This window comes from Phodopus roborovskii, unplaced genomic scaffold (genome assembly GCF_943737965.1).
Source record: "Phodopus roborovskii unplaced genomic scaffold, PHOROB, whole genome shotgun sequence".
Taxonomy (NCBI): domain Eukaryota; kingdom Metazoa; phylum Chordata; class Mammalia; order Rodentia; family Cricetidae; genus Phodopus; species Phodopus roborovskii.
The window spans coordinates 6928635-6948001 of record NW_026126434.1 but is presented as its reverse complement, the minus strand read 5'-3'; the positions used below and the strand labels follow the sequence as shown (position 1 = coordinate 6948001).

Genomic DNA, 19367 nt, shown 5'->3' with positions numbered 1-19367 from the left:
CGTACTCATTCATGTATGGATTTTAGACATAGATCAAAGAATCACCATCTTATTCACCCCGCCTGAAAAACTAGAATACAAGGAGGATTGTAAGAGAAGGGGAAAATGGACAAGATCTCCTGAGCATATTGGGAGTGGAGGGAGAAAGTGAGTGGAGAGAGAACTAGGAGAAAGAGAAGGGGAGAAGAGGAAAGCATGTGAGACTAGGAAGATTGAGTCAGGGGAGGAATAGATGAGAGGGGAGAGAGAGAGAGATAGAGAGAGAGGTCATAAAAAAGGGAGCCATTATAGGTTTGAAGAAAAAACTTACTCTAGAGAAATGTCCAGACCCCAACTAACAATTTGAGCAATAGTGGAAATGCTACCATAAATGTCCTTCCCTGATAATGAGATTGATGACTAACTTATCCACCATCATAGACAGCCCTCATCTAGTAGCTGATGGACACTCACAACTAAACACTGAGCCAAACTGGAATCCAGATGCAGAGAGAGGACAAGACCAGGCTATAGAAACACACAGAGATAGCTGACCTAAACGAGGAGGAGCTAAAGGGCCCCCAGACTGATAGCTGGGAATCCAGCATGGGACTGAACATGGGTCTTAGTTAGAAGGGCTGGACCTTGGACAGTGGAACCAGGATGTGTCCCTGGTGCACAAAAGGACTTTGGGAGCACATTTTCCATGGAGGGACACTCCCTTAACCTAGGGGCAGGAGGGAAGGCCTAGTCCCTACTCCAAGTAGTCCCTACTTGATAGATTTAGATGACCACTCCTGAAGGCATCACCCTACATGTAGAGTGGGGGGGAGTGGGAGGGGAGGTTGGTCGGAAGGTATGGGAGAGTGGGAGAGAGGGAAAGAGGGAGGGAGGGGAGCAACAGAAAACTGGGATTGATATGTAAAATAAAAATTAAAAATTAAAAAAAAAAAGAAATCATAGGTTTGAGTACAGTCAACCTTTATCAGTATTTCAGGCATGGAAAAATATAACCTTATTTCCCATGTCCTTTCCTCAGTCAGTACCTTGAAGCAAGCAGTTTCTTTATGAATATACACATACATGCAGACACACACACATACACACATACACACATACACACACACACACACACACACACACACAGACACACACACATATTCTCTCAATTGCATTTGTTTTTTAATTTTCATTTACAGTGTGGTAATAGGTAGCATGAAATATTTCTATTTGTCCCCTAGACAGGCTGTGAGGGGGTAACACACACACTCTGAGCAGTCAGAACTAAATGCCAAGCCCAACTTACAAATTAGGTTTCTGCTTTGAGAAAAGAAAATCAGGCACCAATCCCACAAGCAACAATGGAGCCAGTGCCAAAGCTGGAGTCAGCCTGGCTCAGGTCCCAGACCACTGTCCATGGTTGTGACTAACTTCCTCCATCTTCAAAACGAGGGAGATGATATAGTTCCTATATTACAGAGTATTAGAAAGACTATATGAATTAATAAGTTGAATTCTCCTTTGGGGTAAAAACTTTTTAACAGAATTATTTTTAATGAGTGTCAGATTCATAAATAGAATAACTCCAGCAGCCTTCAGGTTAAAAATTAACAAGCCTGGAGTGACACAAAACTTTGAATTTGTTTTGTCCCCAAGGTATGTGTGCTAGAAGCTTGCTTCCCATTGTAACACAATGGGATCATGGACCTTTCCTTGCTATACCCCCATTCCTTCCTTTTGGAGTGAGAATGTTAGTAGTTAACTTTTAAAAATGTGTTTAGTGTTGTGTGTATGGATGCTTTGCCTGCATGTTTTTCTGTGCATCACTTGTGTGCCCAGTACCCCAGCCTGAGGCATCAGCCAGATCTGATCATCAGATAGATCACCTAGGATTATAATTACAGACAATTATGAACTATTTGAGTGTTGGGAATCAAACCTAGTCTCTGGAAGAGCAGCCAGTGCTCTTAACTGTTGAGCCATCTTTCCAGCCTTTAACATATAGGGGGGAGGGGGCTTGCAGGAAGACTATTCTATGTCTCAGAAGATACTTGGAAATTTTGAAGTACTCATACTGTTGAGGACTGTGGAGATTTGTGGGTCTGGAATGTGTGCATTTTTGCATTATGCCCTGAGCTTATGGGGACCAGAGACAGAATGTTGAAATTTGAATGTGAAATGTGTAATTTCAATATGTCTGAATCCTTGGTCTTTGGCTGCTGCTGCTGTTTTGGAAGACTGAGGAACTCTTAGGAGGTAGAGTTCCACCAGAAGGGCAGGTTGTTGAAATTAAGCTGCAAAGTTTTATACCCTGGCCTCACTTCTTGACTTGGTCCAAATGAGACTAGCTGCCTCATGCTCCTGCCTCCACACTTCCCCACAATGATGAACTATTTCTTCTCATACTGTAAGCTTAGAGAAAATAAGCAAAATAAACAAAAAACTATTCCATAGGGCAATGGTGGCACACACTTTTAATCCTTGCATTGGGGAGACAGAGGCAGAGGCAGGTGGATCTCTGTGAGTTTGAGGCTAGCCTGGTCTACAAAGCTATTGTCAGGACAGCTAGGGCTGTTGAGCAGAGAAACCCTGTCTTGAAAAACCAAACATAAAACAAACAAACAAACAAACAAAAAAGCATGCCTTTCCTATGTTAACTTGCTTATTGTTGGATATTTGACCATAGCAAGTATAAGTTATATATATATGTATATATGTATGTATATATACATATATACATATAATTCTATTTCTAATTGGTGAAAATGACAGTAAAAAGAATTCCCTATTATTCTGAAATTTAAATTTAAGTACAATTAGAACACAAAAATAAATTCATTGTGAAACAACTTCATACACTTAGGGTATGGGGTGTTTTTGTGCGTGCGTGCCTGTGTGCGTGCATATGCGCTTACTGGCATTTTAGTCAATGTCTAGAGAGCCCCAGATTCAAAGCAGAAGGTAAGCTCTGGTCAAACTGTGTCCTCTGCAGTATCATCAGCACCTCAGTGCTTGTGTCGATAGGAACCGGCCCCTGAAGGCTGATATTTGAATACTTGGTCCCCAGTTGGTGCAGCTACTTGGGTATGTTCAAGAGGCATGTTCAAGGGGGTGGGCTCATGCCTTTCTCAGTGTTACTCTCTTTGCCTGGTGCTTTCAGCTCACAATATGAATCCTCAGTTTCCAGTTCCAACCACTATGTCTGCTACCTGCTGAGATGCTATGTCATCATTGTGGACCCTAACCCTCTGGAACATATCAGAAACTCAAATGAATCCTTCTATTAAGCGTTTGTCATGGTGTTTTATCACAACAATAGAAAAGTAATTAATACAACCACAGAGGTCCATACCTGGCTCATAGGGCTGAACAGACACTTGTAAAGAGACTGTGGACCATGAGTGGCAGGTCATAGATCAGGAATACATCTTAAGACCTGTGGGCTGTCCTGTTAGTTGCACAAGTGAGTTCCCTTCAAAGAGGACACATTGCTGCAGGGCCCCATCCCACATCTAAAGCTCACAGGATATGTGATCATCTTTGAGATGAAAGCAGTTTAGAAGTGCAAATGACTGTCAATATGAATATTAATAGAGGAGTATTAATAACTGAAGTTGTGTGCCAGACACTTGGTTCTTGACTAAATTGAGTGGAGATCATGCCAAACCAAAGGCTTCTCAACTCTGAGCCAAGGGATCTGCAGGAGACCAGGTCCCAGGAGAGCAGAGAATGCCCAGATTTGTTGTTTTTCCCCAGAGTCCTCCAGTATTGTCTGACCCATGTAGAGCATTGGACCAAGTGTCTGAATAAGGTAGGACCAATGCATATGTGAGAGAAGGGAAGGAGGAATTTGGAGCTGAAGCAGAAAATACAAACAGGGAAATAGACTCCCTTGTTCTTCTGGGTTCTGCCTACTCCACAAAGAGTAAATTATAGGACTTCTTTTTCTGTTAAAATTGCAAATCAGAACTATTCCACAAGCTGTGAACTCATCAGAAACATTTTTAACTGCCATGTTAAACGACTGTTCATCACAAATATCTGAGACTGAAATGAAAAGCAGCTGCCCTGCCTGGCTGTCTATGACCACATCTTTTATCTCTGAGATTCCAACACTCTAGGTTATGTGCCACTTCAATCATGAACGTACTGTGCAGTCTTTGAAATTATCCTTTTCACAGCTTTAAATGCTGGGGCTTCTGCCTCACTAATGCCATTTTTAATTACACAGAATCAAGTATTTTTTGTGATCTAATGGGGTCTATTACTCATCAGAACCGCACCAGTCAGCAATGATATTCCCAAGAGCCAATTACTCAACCCTTCTCTCATTCCAGAGAGGCAGCAGCCTGCACGTGTGACTGCACACAGTGGGAGCTACCATGTCTTGCCAATTTGATCAGAAAGAAAGTGCCATCAAGAAACCCTCATTATAATGGCCCATGCTCTTGATGACAATTATGTCTGATGGAGCTGTGAACTCAAGACAGGTACTATACACTGGTCCCTTTGGATCTACTGCATGCTGTGCACAGGTGGTGTGGTGGGATGGCAGATGCTATGGAAAGCCAGCATCTCCAAGCCCTACAGCAAGCAGGAAGAAAAGCTAGGATCCCAACCTCAGTGACAGCATAGTGTTCCCATCACACAGAGACACACATAAAAGCTAACAAGAACACAGCAAATGACTCTGCCAGAGGGCCCCTTCCTTTATCTTAGATTCCACACATACACAGAGCAACCCACCCAGACCAACATGTCTTACATGTAATCTATTTTAAGGGATTCAGTCATCTTAAGCAAACCCAAAGATAAGCACAAATCATCTACCCCTCAAAGCTTTTACTCAAAGATGTAAACTGCCAAGTCAATTACTAACTATAAATATAGCTTTTTAAAATCATAAGTGTACCTGTAAATGTGTACAAATATATGTACACATTTTGATATGTATTAGTGATGAAGCTCCAATGCTGGACATTTTGCCTAAAAACTGCTTATTAGTTTCCAAGTTTCCAAGACAAATCATATTACTAAACTAGGTGTCATAAAACCCAGAAGTAGAGAAATATATTAGAAAGGTCACTCAATGAGAAAAGTAGCAATCAATAATAAGCGATGAGACCTTGATATACCCCTCTTGAATAATTGACAAGGCATCTTTTTGGAACATTTACAGTACTATGTTTAGCACTCCATTTAGTGCTACAAAATAATTCAATCAAGTGTTGACTCCTTATCACATCTATTAACCAGGTAGCAAATGGCAAGTTGCAGACATAGAGCTATTATTTCTTTGTACATGCAGCTGACTGGAGTGACCATCCAAGAGCTATCCTTTATTCAGTCCTAATGAAAGAAAGGTTGTCCATCAATGTAGACCTGATCCACCCATCAAAGAACAAAAAGTCCCTAAGTGCAACTCCAATACCATCTCCCTATGCCTCCCTCCTTCCAGCAAACTTCTTAGCACCATTCTATCTGCTTCCTCTGAGAACCTCTAGGAATGTACAAGCCACTACATCTTTTAAGGGGCAAAGAAATTCATTGTAGGTTTGGAGAGAGGAAATGGGTATTTGTAAGACCCAGGAAGGACAGAAAGGTTCTGGCTCAATGATTACAGTACTTACTCAGCATGCAGAAAGCCCCCAGCACCAAAAATAGAGCTCTACCTGGCCATCATTTCCATCGTCTCCCCCAGAACTTTACATGCCTGACACCCCTCTGCCCATGTAGTCTTCAGAAGCTGGATGCTCAAGGAAAAGAGAATGGAGCTTCCTCAAAAACTTCAACTGTCATGTATATGGCCTAGCAATCTTGTCTCTGGGTCTATATCAAAAGACATGAAATCAGTATGTAGAAGGGATGTTTACCGTAGCACAATCATGGCAGTCAGCAAATGGAATCAACATTGGTGTTCATCAAATATGAACTGGTAGAGAAAATGTGATATGAGATAGATGGATGGATGATAGGTAGACGATAGATAGATAGATAGATAGATAGATATCTTGTCATTTGAGGCGAGATGGACAATAGTTGATATGTTTTACATTTCAAAATAGCTACAAGAGGTTTAATCTTTTCAACACAAAGAGATGGTAAATTTTAAATTTGACAGATATGCTAACTACCTTGATTTCATCATTGCACAACATACCAAAACATGGCCATATGTCCTATAAGTAGGTACAATTACTCTGTGTACCTACTCTCCTCTTGGCTAGCTCAGCAGGTGATTCCAGAACAGAGTCAGGCAGCATAACTCTATGGAGGCCATTCTTCCCTCAGAGTACCAGGAGCTGGCTCAGGGCACTTACTTCACTGTGCATCCTTAGTCTCTGAACCCAGCAGGCAGCCCTGATCTCTCTCTAAGACCCCAGCAGGTTTGGCTTTTAACAGTGAGCACACATGGGAGTACCAGGGTGGACCCAGCTCTGAGAAGTCATGGGAGATGTATTTCATTCCAAGTCAGGTCAAATATCCCCACGTGTGGTACTGAATTCACATTCTATTCTGTAAAGCACATTATGAATAGAACAGAAAATACATGTAAATGTTTTTATCAGGGTGGGAGTGGGGTTCTAGGATTAAGTTCAGGATCTTGCAAATGTTAGGCAAATGCTCTACCACTAAGATACTTTTCTAGATTATATGTGAATTTTTAAGAACAAATGTAAGACCACAAGCAGAAAGATAATAATAGGGTGAGGAAAACTGTCAAAGAAATGGGAACACAGCGTTTGCCAGGTCTCAGAAGTACCAAAAATCCAACCAGAAGAGACCAGAGTTTCAAATAGGAAGGGCAGTGGATAGCTGTCTAAGCAACTGCTGGGAAGCCTATGGAGAACTGGGATTTAGAGTTTCCAGAAGGCTTGGTGGCATCTCAGAGGGGACATCAAAGCCAGAGGACACATACCTATAGGGACTACAGAGAAGAGGCAATCACAGTTAAACATATCTAAGGGGTCAAGTAGGGGGGCACCTGCCTACTCAGTAGGCATGACAAGAGATGAGGCCCTCCTAGCAGCATTAGACATGATCCTCAGTGGTTGTTCTGAACCCCTCTTCTCCCTGCTCCTACACACTCTTGCTACTGTCAGGACCTAGGAAATGATTAAGCTTTCTCTCAGACTTCATTGTGATCCCCAAGTTATCACCCATTTTCCTGGGGCCCAATGCCCTAAATCCACATTAGCATTCAGGACAGAGAAACTTGTAGTTAATTCAAGCCTCAATCTACCCCCAGGAAAAAAAGCTGCCAGCAGGAAGGCTAGTGGTCTCAGTAGCAGTTCTCAGCAGCAATCCTTGGTCAGGGTGCCTACTCTGGCACTGGAGAAGTTGGGCAGGGCTCAAAAGTCACACAGGGCTCTTAGTTCTCCAGCTCACTGTAGTGGAGAGTAGAGCACAGTGTAGAGAAGAGCTAACATGTGAAGGTAAAGATAGGATTGCTAACTCCAAAGCCACAAAGCAGCTAACTATCAGAAAAACATTCAGCCCATAGAAGAGAAAATGAGGAAAGAGCACTACAAACAACCTGGGGAAATTAAAATGGAATCAGAAATACCCAAAAGGAAGAACGGCAAAAGAAAAAAGTTCTGGGCTTCAGCAGATTGAGCTGTTCCCAACATCATCTTCCTCAGATGAAGCTGCCTGGCGTCTGGTCACAGAAGGTATCCCTGCCATGGCCCTGGCCTCTCATTGCCCACACCCAACCAGCTACCACCAAGGGACCTACTCATCACAGGTATTTTAAAACGAGTTCATAATCATTCCAGAAGTGCAGCTAAGGTCACAATGAAGGGCTTCTCAGGCCACAAGGCTACAACAGCAATAAAGGCAGTATGTGGTCCATGAGGCCAGCTTTGGTGCTATCCATCAAAAGTATTCATGGATTAGTTTGGGAAACAAACTACACTTAATAGACTAGCTATTAGTCTTATGCAGAAAAGCAAATATTTGCTACATCATCTAAATTTAGGGGAAACATCAATTGCTGATGTTTGGAGGAAAACATAAAAAGATCATCAGTATACAAAGACATTACCAGCAAAATCATGGTTCACAAATGACTGAAGAATAAGTGACTGAATGTGGAACTAAGTGATGGGAGGGGTCCAACCATACATAACAACTGTGCATACTAACCATGAAGACCAACAAACACCAACCATGGAAACCAACCATGAATACCAAACATAGGTATCAATGGCAAGCACCAACCAAGAGCATCAACCATATGTAATGACCATGCACAGCAAGCAGGAGTACCAACCCCAAATACCAATCATGAGTACCAAACATGTATGTCAAGTAGAATCATCAACCACATATAACATTCAAACATAGAAACCATGTGCTTCCATCATGCATACAACCACAAGCATCAGCCATATGTATCAATCACTAAGCATCAACCACATACAACAATCACAGACCATAACAATGAACACAAATCATGTGGCTTAACCATATACACTAACCATGATTATCAACCATGAGCAACTAATCTTACACGTCAACCATGGGCACGAATCATTCATACCAAACATGATCACTGACCATGTACGCTGGTCATAAACAACTAAGCTTGTATAGCAAGCATAAACACCAATCATGTGCACCATGCATGTGCATGAATATATGTCCTTTGCAAAGGATATGATGACTACAGGTGCTGGAAGGTCAATAATCAATGAAGAGGCTACCCAGAGTTTAAGTGGGAAGCTTTCTGCTCATCTGTTTTCTCCATTGGCCTTGCTGTGAGTTTAGTATTTCATAATTCTACCTCTGGTTGATAAATGATTCTACTTTTTTTAAGCAGTGATGTGAGACTCATGTCTACCTGCCATGAATGCAAATGTGTATATATTAAGCACTGATAGTATTGCCTTTCAGCCCTGAGATCTTCCCATCCATACAACTCCAAACATTAAACTACCAAGGCACCAACACAGTTGCATTAATGGTTGCTCAGAGGCTGTCCTGACTCGTCTCTAAAAGAAGGAATTTAATACAAAAAAATACTAATTTGTGAATGATACTGGTCTTGGGTTTCTACTGCTGCAATGGAACACCATGACCAAAAACAAGTGGAGAAAAGGATGTATTTGACTTACACTTCCACATTTAGTCTGTCGTTGAAGGGAGTCAGGACAGGAACTCAAACAGGATAGGAACCTGGAGGCAAAAGCTGACATATAGGCCATGGAGGAGTGCTGCTTACTGCCTTGCTCCTCATGGCTTGCTCAGCCTGCTTTCTTATAGCACTCAGGACCACCAGCCCAGGGATAGGCCCTCCCCACATGGATCACTAATTAAGAAAATGTCCTTCAAGCTTGCCTACAGCCTGATTTTATAGAGACATTTTCTTGAGGTTCCATCCTCTCAGATGATTCTAGCTTGTGTCAAGTTGACAGCAGACTAGCTAGCACAGTACCCAAAATCTACTTATCACTTTGTGTCAAGAAAAAGAGTGTGCTAGGCTTTAAAACAACTTTATAGTTTCAGCAACAGTGAGATCAGGGATTATTTGACAATTCAAACTTCTAAGCATTCATTTTTCTCCTACACACACAGCTGAGGTACCACCACTTTACCCCTATACATTTTCATAAACTTCTACATAATAAATACCTGTGTCTTCTCACTGAGTTCATTGGGCAAAAATAACCTACATGTGCAAAGCCTTGAGAAGATAACGTGTTCTTCCAAGTGATTGCTCAAGGCCTCCCAAGAGCTCTTCTTGGTTGTTAGCAATTGTTTGAGGAATGCTTTGACCTTTCAAATCCAACAGCATCATTGTTAAGCAAACCCGCAGAAAATTCACCAACACCATCTTTGAGGCAAACGCATTTTCATTATAACTCACTGTGTCTAATGACATTCCTTACACCTTCTAATTATTGTCTGCATTCACTACACCTTCTAAATATTGTCTTTATTGGCTATACCTGGCTATTGTCTGCATTCGCTATACCTTGTAACTATTGTCTACATTCACTATACCTTCTAACTATTGTCTGCATGATATATGCTAAAGCCTCCCCCACTTCCCTTCCCTCTCTCCAGCACTTCTGGGTTCATCTTAGTAAAACAAAGAAAGAAATGCTTTTAAGTAGCATGTGAAAGACCCTAAGATAAATCCTTAGCACTGAAAAAACTTCTGCTAAATAAAAAAGATATAGGCACATTTTTTTTTCTCTACAGCTATGTAACTTAATGGAAACAGATATAACTAATTATGAATAAACACCAATACTGTTATATCCCAGGCATCCCCTGCCCACCCTCTATGTTTGGCAAACACCTGGTATACTGCAGGTGTCCTGATGAAGCCAGCCCTTTCTCCTTGGGTACACAGATGAGGACCTGTCTCCTACTCTTTGAGGACACTGCATCTGCCCTTGGGAAATGATGTTTTCAAATTCTCTCTTCTTACTTCTATTGAGTAGCAAACCCTGGCTTCTGTGAAACTCCTGAATTCATGTGAGCACATCCCATGAAGCAGTTCATGCTTACAGATAACTAGTGTATCAGTGAGCAGTGTAAACACATGAAAAGCACAAAAGTCACATTAACTGTAGCCTCTTTAAGATCACCCCAAACAATTCCATCTCTAGGCATAAATAAGACATTGATGGTCAAAATGAACTTAGAGAGAAAACAACTGAAGCAGGGGCAGTGGTGGTGCCCACCTTTAATCCTAGCACTTGGAAGGCAGAGGCAGGGGCATCTCTGAGTTTGAGACCTGCCTGGTCTACAGAGTTCCAAGACAGTGAGACCCTGTCTCAAAAAAACAGAGGAGGGGGAGAGGAAAAGGTGGAGGAGGGAGAGGGAGAGGGAATTAGAATGTAATTGTAGTAGAATCCAAATAACATTAAGCTTTTAAGGAATTCCATTTGAATTTCTCTCAAATGTGAGCAAAGGGGACCACAATGCAATATGCTGACAGAACTCCTGAGTCACTCATGGCTGCCAGCACCTTCAGCCTGACAAGCTATTTTTAAAGGTTAATTAAAATTCCAATAGAATGCCCATGGAGTATGCATTTCTCATTCAGCAAATTGAAAGCTCTCCCAAGCACAGCAAACCTGATAAAGACTGACCTTGGCCTCTTCAAGAGACCCTATGAAGAACACTTTACTCTTGCTAAGTGTTCACTGAAATTTTATTCCAAAAAGGTACCTGGAATAAGATTGTGCTGGCTGTAAGAAACAGGGACTGGCTGAACTCAAATACTCATCAGAAACAACCATATAATTGAGATCCAATTCTGCCCTACTCAAAGAGCTGCAGGAGGAAACAATGGGAGGGATTCACTCAGCCTCACCAAGAGGTGGCTCAGTCTCAGGCTTTCTCTTTCCTGCACATCAAGGAGACTTGCTTTCAGGAGAGCCCACAGCCGACTGGATTCACAACTGAGCAAAATGGTCCTCCCTCCCCTGCTGTCCTCAAAGCAAATAGTACTCGTGCTTTTTTCCCTCCCCCCTTCCCCCCCCCTCCCCCCCCCCGTTTGGCTTTCCCTCTTCACTTTAATGATGCTTATAAAGATCAGGGGCACTGTCTGTGATAAGAAAGATAAAACCCAGCCGGAGCATCGTAAAACATGAAACAGACTCCAGTAACCATAGGGCTTAGATGTCCATGATCCAATCTCCTTAATACAGGATCACTTTGAATCTAAAAGCAAAGTATGATCTCCCTCCTTCTCCCTCTTTCCCTCCCTCCCCCATCTCTCTCTCTCTCTCTCTCATACACACACACACACACACACACACACACACACACACAGCCCTGTGAAGACACACCACATACACCCTTAACTTAGGATCCCATATGCAATGCACCCACTAGGAGGACCCCAGGAGGACCCTCATTGGTAATGTGCCCACAGACAGGTGGTAAGAAATTAAAGAAGCTAGAATTAAAACTATTGTGCTAGAGCTCTTGGGCCCTGAGCCACCCTTAGGTACCACAGTCCTCTTCCCTACCTCTCCTTCAGTAAGGACTACCACAAACCCTAGGGGAAGTCCTGGGCCTGGGTGAGAGGCAATGCCTTAGCCACAGTACAGCACCAGTCCCAAGATGCAAGGGAAGTATATGAAAGCACCCAGGCCACTTTGCCTGTATACATAGAGATTGGAGAGAATCCTTCCTTTCTCTGTATCTAGTTGCATGAGGTGCCACCTGCAAAAACTGCCTTTTTTGAGAACTGGTTTCAGGCTAGAGGTAAGACTGGAACAGTCACAAAGCAGGATGGGCATGTGTGACTCTTTAATATGGGCTGCTTAGACTGATCTGTGCAGGGTTACCATCACTTATGTTCAAAACATAACAGATGAGGGCACACTCCTGCCACCACAATGCTCTACAATTCCCACATCTATAAAATAGCAGTCTTAATCCTGAAGAGTAGTCTAGGGTGAATCAAATAAAAAGATAATTACTATTTGTGTTTGGGACGTGTCCATCAGTTAGTTAGCCAGTGTATCTTGGAATAAGAAGATTCTTCTAAAACCAGATTCCTTGAAGCCAGTTAGGCACTCATGTCAAAGTTCATCTTTCCAGTACTCTACTAACTGCACGCTGTTACATTCTTGATTTTCTGACCTATATTACTGGCTACCTCACAGGGCTGCAGTAAAGAACAGATAGCTCACACATGGTGGCACACATAACACCAGCACTCAAGAAACTAAGGGAAGAAGGAAGGCTAGCATGGGCCACAGAATGAAACTGTGTCTCAAAACATAAAATAAATATAAAAATTCTATAAAACCCATGGTACACAGTAGGTGCTCAATGAATAGTAGTTTGGACAGTTCCCTAATAACCATTAGTAAAAACAAAGCACTGAATGTTATTGTCTCTGAAGTACTGTTCTCACACTCACAAGCATCCTGAGGCGACAGGACTATGGCAAGGTTCCCATGTCACCAACTGTCTGGATTCTTTCAGAATTCAAGCATGTCTATTCCCACATGGCTGACCCTTTGCCAAGCAAAAAGGCAAAAGACTGTGGTTGAAGGCCTGACAGAATCAACACACCCAGAGATCAATCTTCGTGGGCCACAAAAGGATCACTTCTCCATCCACTTGGTAGGATTACTATGCCCAGTTCTCAGTAACATTAAAAAGGGAAGATATAACCCCTGACCAAGGATTGGGTGAATTTGATTTCAGACACCTCAGACACCCTCTACCCTGAACAATGCTCTCATGTCTGCTACCTTACAGCTATAAGGTTTCTCTCAGAATTAAGCACACGCTGGAAGTGAGGACAGGCAGAGGGTGAGTTCAAAGTGACAATTAGAAGCATAAGCAATTCGAGGCCAATCTTGGCTTTGTGAGACCCTGTCTCATTGTTGAAGAAGCAACAAGCCAGAAAGATATACAACATGGTAGCCATACATATGTTCCTATCCCAGCATTGGAAAGGGAAGTTGGGAAGACACAATATAGATAAACTATGTAATTAGCTCTTGAGCCTACTTGTATGTCATTGAAGATACTGACTGTCAAGCTTTCCACAACTATTTACTCTCACACCTCATAGAATTCAGCACAAACACCAGCCAGTGACTATAAAGGCCTCCTAAAGAGCCACAAACAGCTAGCTCTTTTCCCACTCCCTTAGGTCAGGTCCATAACAAGAGACCAAGATAGGTTATTGTCACAATATACCTAGATAATATGTTTTATATATGTCCAAATAAAAGCAAAGAATATTCAAAAATAAAAACACTTGTTTAAGTACGAATTACCATATACTTAACTCTTTACTAAATCCTTCATATTAAAAACTCAATCTCTAAATGATTAAATTTGAAACCACAATACCCTTTTGACAGAATCCTTGTTTACCTGCCTGTTTCCATTTGCTGGATTGCTATGGGTGGAATCCAGGGTCTCTGGCATACTATATATGCACTATGCCACAGAGCTATATCCCACCCTACCCCATCCCCACCCCACCACCATATAACATGGCTTGTCCTAACAACACAATTGGTGATAGTTTGGGATATTAAAGGGGTTCCCTCACAAAACTTTCAAGACAATAAACAAGCTAGGTTAAAAAAGTTAACATGCATTACTAATTTCAATAGTTTTATAGTTATCATTCAAGCCAGACTTTTCAACAGCACTTTAAGAAGTCACACAGAGACACTGTTTACCAGTAGATAAAGAAATCAATAATCCCAAACAAGGCAACGGGTACTCTTAACTTAGTACAAAATTTCTGTTGGTAGCATCAGCAACTGATTTTTTTTCTTTAAGACGCAACTTAAATCATTTATGTGAAATCAAAAGAGAGGCTCTCTTGTCAGGTAGGGGACTCCCAAGGATGCTGAAGACAACCAAGACCCTGCTCATAAGAATGCATTTTGTGACCTGCATATGAAACCAAACAGAACTTTAGTGCATTTTATTCCTGTCACAGTCCCCAAATTTAGCTGTAACAATTAAGAATATAGATAAGCTATGTAAATATCTGTCTATAATTTACATACCTTAAACATTTACATATCTCCATTAGCCCCAAAGATCTGAGGAACTTCTAATCAAGAAAAGAGAAAGATGACATTATGGTTCCTATTAGGTCATACTAGGCATTTGGAAAATGATGGAATGTGTTTCCATTTATTACAACATGCAGCAACATCCAGAATTCAGCTTCACTAGAAAGCAACAATACAGCTTTAGAGACACTGGAGTTCCAAGAACCTGTCTGGGAGCAATTTTCGTTTATAGGTGGCTTAAACCTACACAACAGGCAATTTTGGTTCCTTTCTCTTTACACATCTGTCACTATAACCTAGACTGCTCACTGAGACCTAATGCCAAAAGTGGTAGTGTGGCGGTAGCTAACCAAGAAGCCTAGTGAGCACTAAAAATAAATGAACAAAAGCTACAAAAACTACCGCCTCTGCCTCTGCTACTTTCCTTTCTGAACATGAACAAATAACACTAGATTTAATTCTAACTTTTCCCCAAAACCTGAATTTGGTCCTTCAGAGACGACCGTGAAAGAAAGCCTACATTCTAGTTGACCAAACACAAAGAAAGAAAATATGTTCTCAAATTCCCAGAAGTGCAGACATCCTAAACCGTAGTGTACATGGCCACACAGAACATCGACCTTCAGGGTCTCAAAATCTTAAAGAACCAAACATGTATTCTTTATACTCAAGCAATATTGCTAAAGCTACAAGCTTCCACCTCAAAGAGAAGTCCTAAAAAATGCATTAAACAGAAGCTGTTTGAGGCTGTGCCTTTCCTACATCAGAGACTTCCTGGTAAGCACCAGGCCAACCACACTGCTCTAGGTGAACTGGACCAATGTCTGTTGGCAGTCATCAAAGTGCCTGAGCATCTCACAGGAGTCACAGTTCCAAAAGTCACATAATTATTAAAGCAGGAGGAAGCAATCAACTAATGTTGCAAATAAAAACCTTTAATATAAGCTTCTGAACCTCTGATGGTGCATACAGTTGAATTTAATCACAAGTAAAGCTAAATTTAAATTTTGGTCCTTTAAGGACAATCCTAAGAAGGAATGCCTATTTCCTGCCTACCTTCACCTCCCCCCCTTTCTCCTGGTTTACAGAAAACTCAGACTCAGCCATTCAGAAAAAGCCTTCCACCCAAGACAGAAGTACTGAAGACTACATAATTCAGTTATACAAAATCTAATAATGAAAAAAACAACGGTGGGAAAGCAACCCTGCCTAAGAGCCCATGAGAGGACCTGGGCTTGACAAGAGAATACAAACCCCCAGGTTAAGACAAAACACTCCTGAAAACCCTACGGAAACTCCTTTCTTCCTTCTGAAGGCAGCTGTAGTTATTCCCATGGCAGTGTCAGCCCACTCTGCCCTTTGCCCTGTCCCCCTTAAGCAGACAGTCAAACAGACAAGAGGCCATCAGCTCCCTCTCAGTGACCTGAACCAGGGGATTATTAAGCAGCAAGTTCCCAAATGGTGGGATGAGGGTGAGGAGGAAGACTCTGGAGGTGTAGGGGAAGATGGTTGTTTCTGGGGATTTGGAAGGGTAACAGAAAGTTAAAGACATAGATGATAGATGATAGATAGATAGATAGATAGATAGATAGATAGATAGATAGATAGATGTACAGATACACAGTCAGGATGGATGGACAGATAGACAGACAGATACCAGGCCTAATCAAAATGTAAGTGATGGAGAGTGGCAGTTCAGAAGGCATATCCACCTTGTAAGAGTCTGGTTCATATATATGAACAGGTCATGGGGGGCAGATGTGCTCTATGCTTTTGGAAAGTGACTTAGGTGCCCACAAAAAGTTTGGGGTAAGGGTTAGGAAGTGCTTTGGTGGGATGTAGCCAAGAATTGGTTAAGCGGGAACAGAAAGCTACACAGAGTTCCTGAACACAGAGAAGTTGCTAAAGAAGAATAAAATAAACCAGTGGGCCACCGAAGAGCCACAGCTCGTCTCCATTGCTGACCACAATTACCCGTACATCCACGTGCGCACAGGCAAACACTTTCCCACACAGTGGTGCCATGTCATTGGGGGTAGATTCTTACCTTAGCCACTGGCACGCTCCTGTTAGTGGCCACATCGCACAAACCGGAGGTGGAGCTGCCTGCCGCTGCTGAAAGAAAGACCGGAGAACGCGGGGGACTGCTGGTCGCGCCTCCAGGGACCCCAGCGAGCGCTGGGAACGTACTGGGGCTTGGGCACGCAGGAGGACTGCTCCCTGGGCTGGCACCCTGGCGGGGCCTCTGACGGATGCCATCCAATAGGCGCACCAGCAGTATGTTGGCGGGCAGCTCATCCACACCGCAGCCCACCAGGATGCGGCACTCGGGACAGCGTAGCTCGTGGCGCGAGCACACGATGCTCTCCAGGCAGCGGCGGCAGAAGGTGTGCTGGCATGGTAACACCTTGGCCGTGGTGTCCAGGCGCTCCAGGCAAACGGAGCATTCCAGCAAGTCCAGCAGCGATGACTCTTCCATATCCTCGGCAGTCTTTGCTTGGGCCTCACCCTGCCTGGCGTCTCCCTCTCTCCGAGCTGTAGTAGCTGCCGCCTTGGACGCGAACATCCACGACGCTCCGAGCAGCATGGGGGAGGCGCTGGCGCGGGCCCAGTGAGCCGCCTAAGTCCAGGAGCCAGAGCCTGGCCCGCCCAGGGTGGCGAGCGTTTGTACCCTGTCGGAACAACCGAGATCAATAAACAGGGTTCTGTCCCCGGCGGAGCGCCCAAGGCGGTAGCCTCTATGTTGCAAAGTGACCCGCCCGACCCTGCCTGCTGAGTTCCTGGAGCATCTAGTTAACTCCAGGCAGTTGAGCGGGCTCAATCTTACACGCGCCAGTCGCCGCTGCGGGCTACACCGGTCCCACTGCGCTGCTGGCTCCCGGGAGCCCAGCAGCAGGAAGTGAGGGGAGAGGCCAGCCGGGTCCCTCGGGAGGCCAAGGCGCGGCGTATACGCTCCCCCGCGCCGCAGGCGAGCCGCACAGCCCCCCTGGGCGCCTCCATGCGCTCATGGGCTGCCAAAGCACCGCCGCCTCGCTCAACCAGTCCGGCTGGACCTTCTCCCCCGCCGCGAGCACCCGCCAGGTCACAGTCACTGCTGGGGTGCTGGGAAGCGGACACCTCTCTTGACTCAGCGCTCTCCCCTTAGGCCACCTCTGGTGCTCGGGAGAACTTCCCCCTGCGCAGCCTTGGCCCTTTCCCTTGTCGATGTCGGAGTCTGGATTCTCTGCGAGCTTCAGGAAGGACGTTTCTTCTCAATGCGGCCGCGAAGGAAAGTTTGGGCGCATTATCCTGACTGCTTTCTTTAGCAGCTCTAAAGAGCAGCCTGGGGATGCATCTAACACCTAGGCATCCTTCTGAACGACTCCGGAGACTCGTGTCCCCTCTCCCGCCAGCACACACGAGTGACAGCTGTGGGTATAGGCGTGGGGATGTCCCTTGAGGCGAAGGCGCTGGAGCTGGCGGCCAGCCCTTCCTCCGGGGGCCGCGACCACTCCTTCGGGAGACAGGCTGCGCTCTCCAGAATCACCGATGGCAGACTGACGCCACCGCCCACGCGCCAGCACACTGTGGCGGAGCGCCGCGCCGCTGGCGGCGCGGTGAGAGACTTCAGTGCCCGTTCTGGTGTGCTCTGGTGAACCCAGCTCCAGATTTTCCTCGTGAGGCTCAAAGGAGGGGGGATTTGCGCTCCTTCCCGATGCCCGGGTTTCTACTAGCGTCAGAGTGACGGAAGTACGTACGAGAACCCGGAGCAGCAGGGAAGTTTGGCAGTGGGCTGCGGTCGGCGCCCAAGATTTCTTGCGGTGTGCTGCCCCCTGGTGTCCTCTTCGTGTTTCTAACACTCTCGAACATGGCACAGGCAAAGGTCCAGTGAGTGGGCTGCATGATGCACAACCAGGAGATGCCAGGGCTAACATCAGAAGTGGTGTAGACACCCCTCCTACTGGTTGGGCTGTACTGTTGTTTGTGAAGCTAAGTGATCACTTTTCCTGGTTTTTAGGGATAAAATGTGCTGATGCTTAAATCCTGTGAAATAATTGTTTTTTAACTTCATTTCACGTGTAAGGAAAATGAGTCACATTCTTATGAAGCCATTAAATTAGATTTAATTTCTGTGTCCACAGAACCCAAGCACATAAAGACCACAATGTGTCTTTTGCAGTGTAGTATCTCCCACGAGGGGTGCACAGTAAATACTCATTGAATGATTGACAGTGTGTCATGGGCAGTGTTTGGCACCCCAATTCCAGATATCCTAAGTTCCTTTCAGGAAGCACTATTTACAACAGTACTGGCAAGGATATAAGAACTGTATGCCTAGCTTATACAGGGAATAAGGAGTGGGTGGCATGATTGGACACCTGAGCTTTGCTCTCAGACCTTTGCTCAGGAATGTACAAAGAGAATTTATGAGAGGTCCCAGAATACCTGATTTATGAGTGTTGGTCAGGACCCAGGGAAAAGGCAAGCATGCACACCCCTCAGGCAGAGAACATTGTTGTCTCTGATGATACATCCTGGGCACTTTTGGATGCAAGAGAGAAACTAACTTTAGAAAAGCCTTAAAATGAGCAAAATAAGAAGCATCTTAGGGGCTCACAGAGCTGGGCCAGGTTAGTGCAGGTGCAGTTCTCTGAACTTTGCCCTTCTCCCTTTGTATGTGGTGGCTCCCTCCTTCATTTCACACAGCACCAGGTACCACATGATAGAAAATACAGTCCTTCAGTATAGAGTGCAGTTAGCATCCGCCACTAGCAAGATGAGCATATGATACTGCCGTGGCCTGACTAGAAGTTTGAAAATCCTGCCACCTAGCCCAGGCTAGTAACCAGTCAGTGTCTGCAGCAGCAAGATATGACATAAAAT

The 19367-nt window shown here is 44.1% G+C and overlaps 1 protein-coding gene across 1 annotated transcript in view; it reads right to left on the bottom strand.

Annotated features, from left to right (window-relative positions):
* Sh3rf3 (SH3 domain containing ring finger 3) overlaps window positions 1-17091 on the bottom strand; it is a 272428-nt gene extending 255337 nt beyond the window's left edge. Inside the window, exon 1 of the mRNA XM_051186721.1 lies at window positions 16552-17091. Coding sequence (XP_051042678.1) covers window positions 16552-17091 — 540 coding nt within the window. The remainder of the gene's footprint in view (window positions 1-16551) is intronic.
* Between the last annotated feature and the right edge of the window lie 2276 nt (window positions 17092-19367).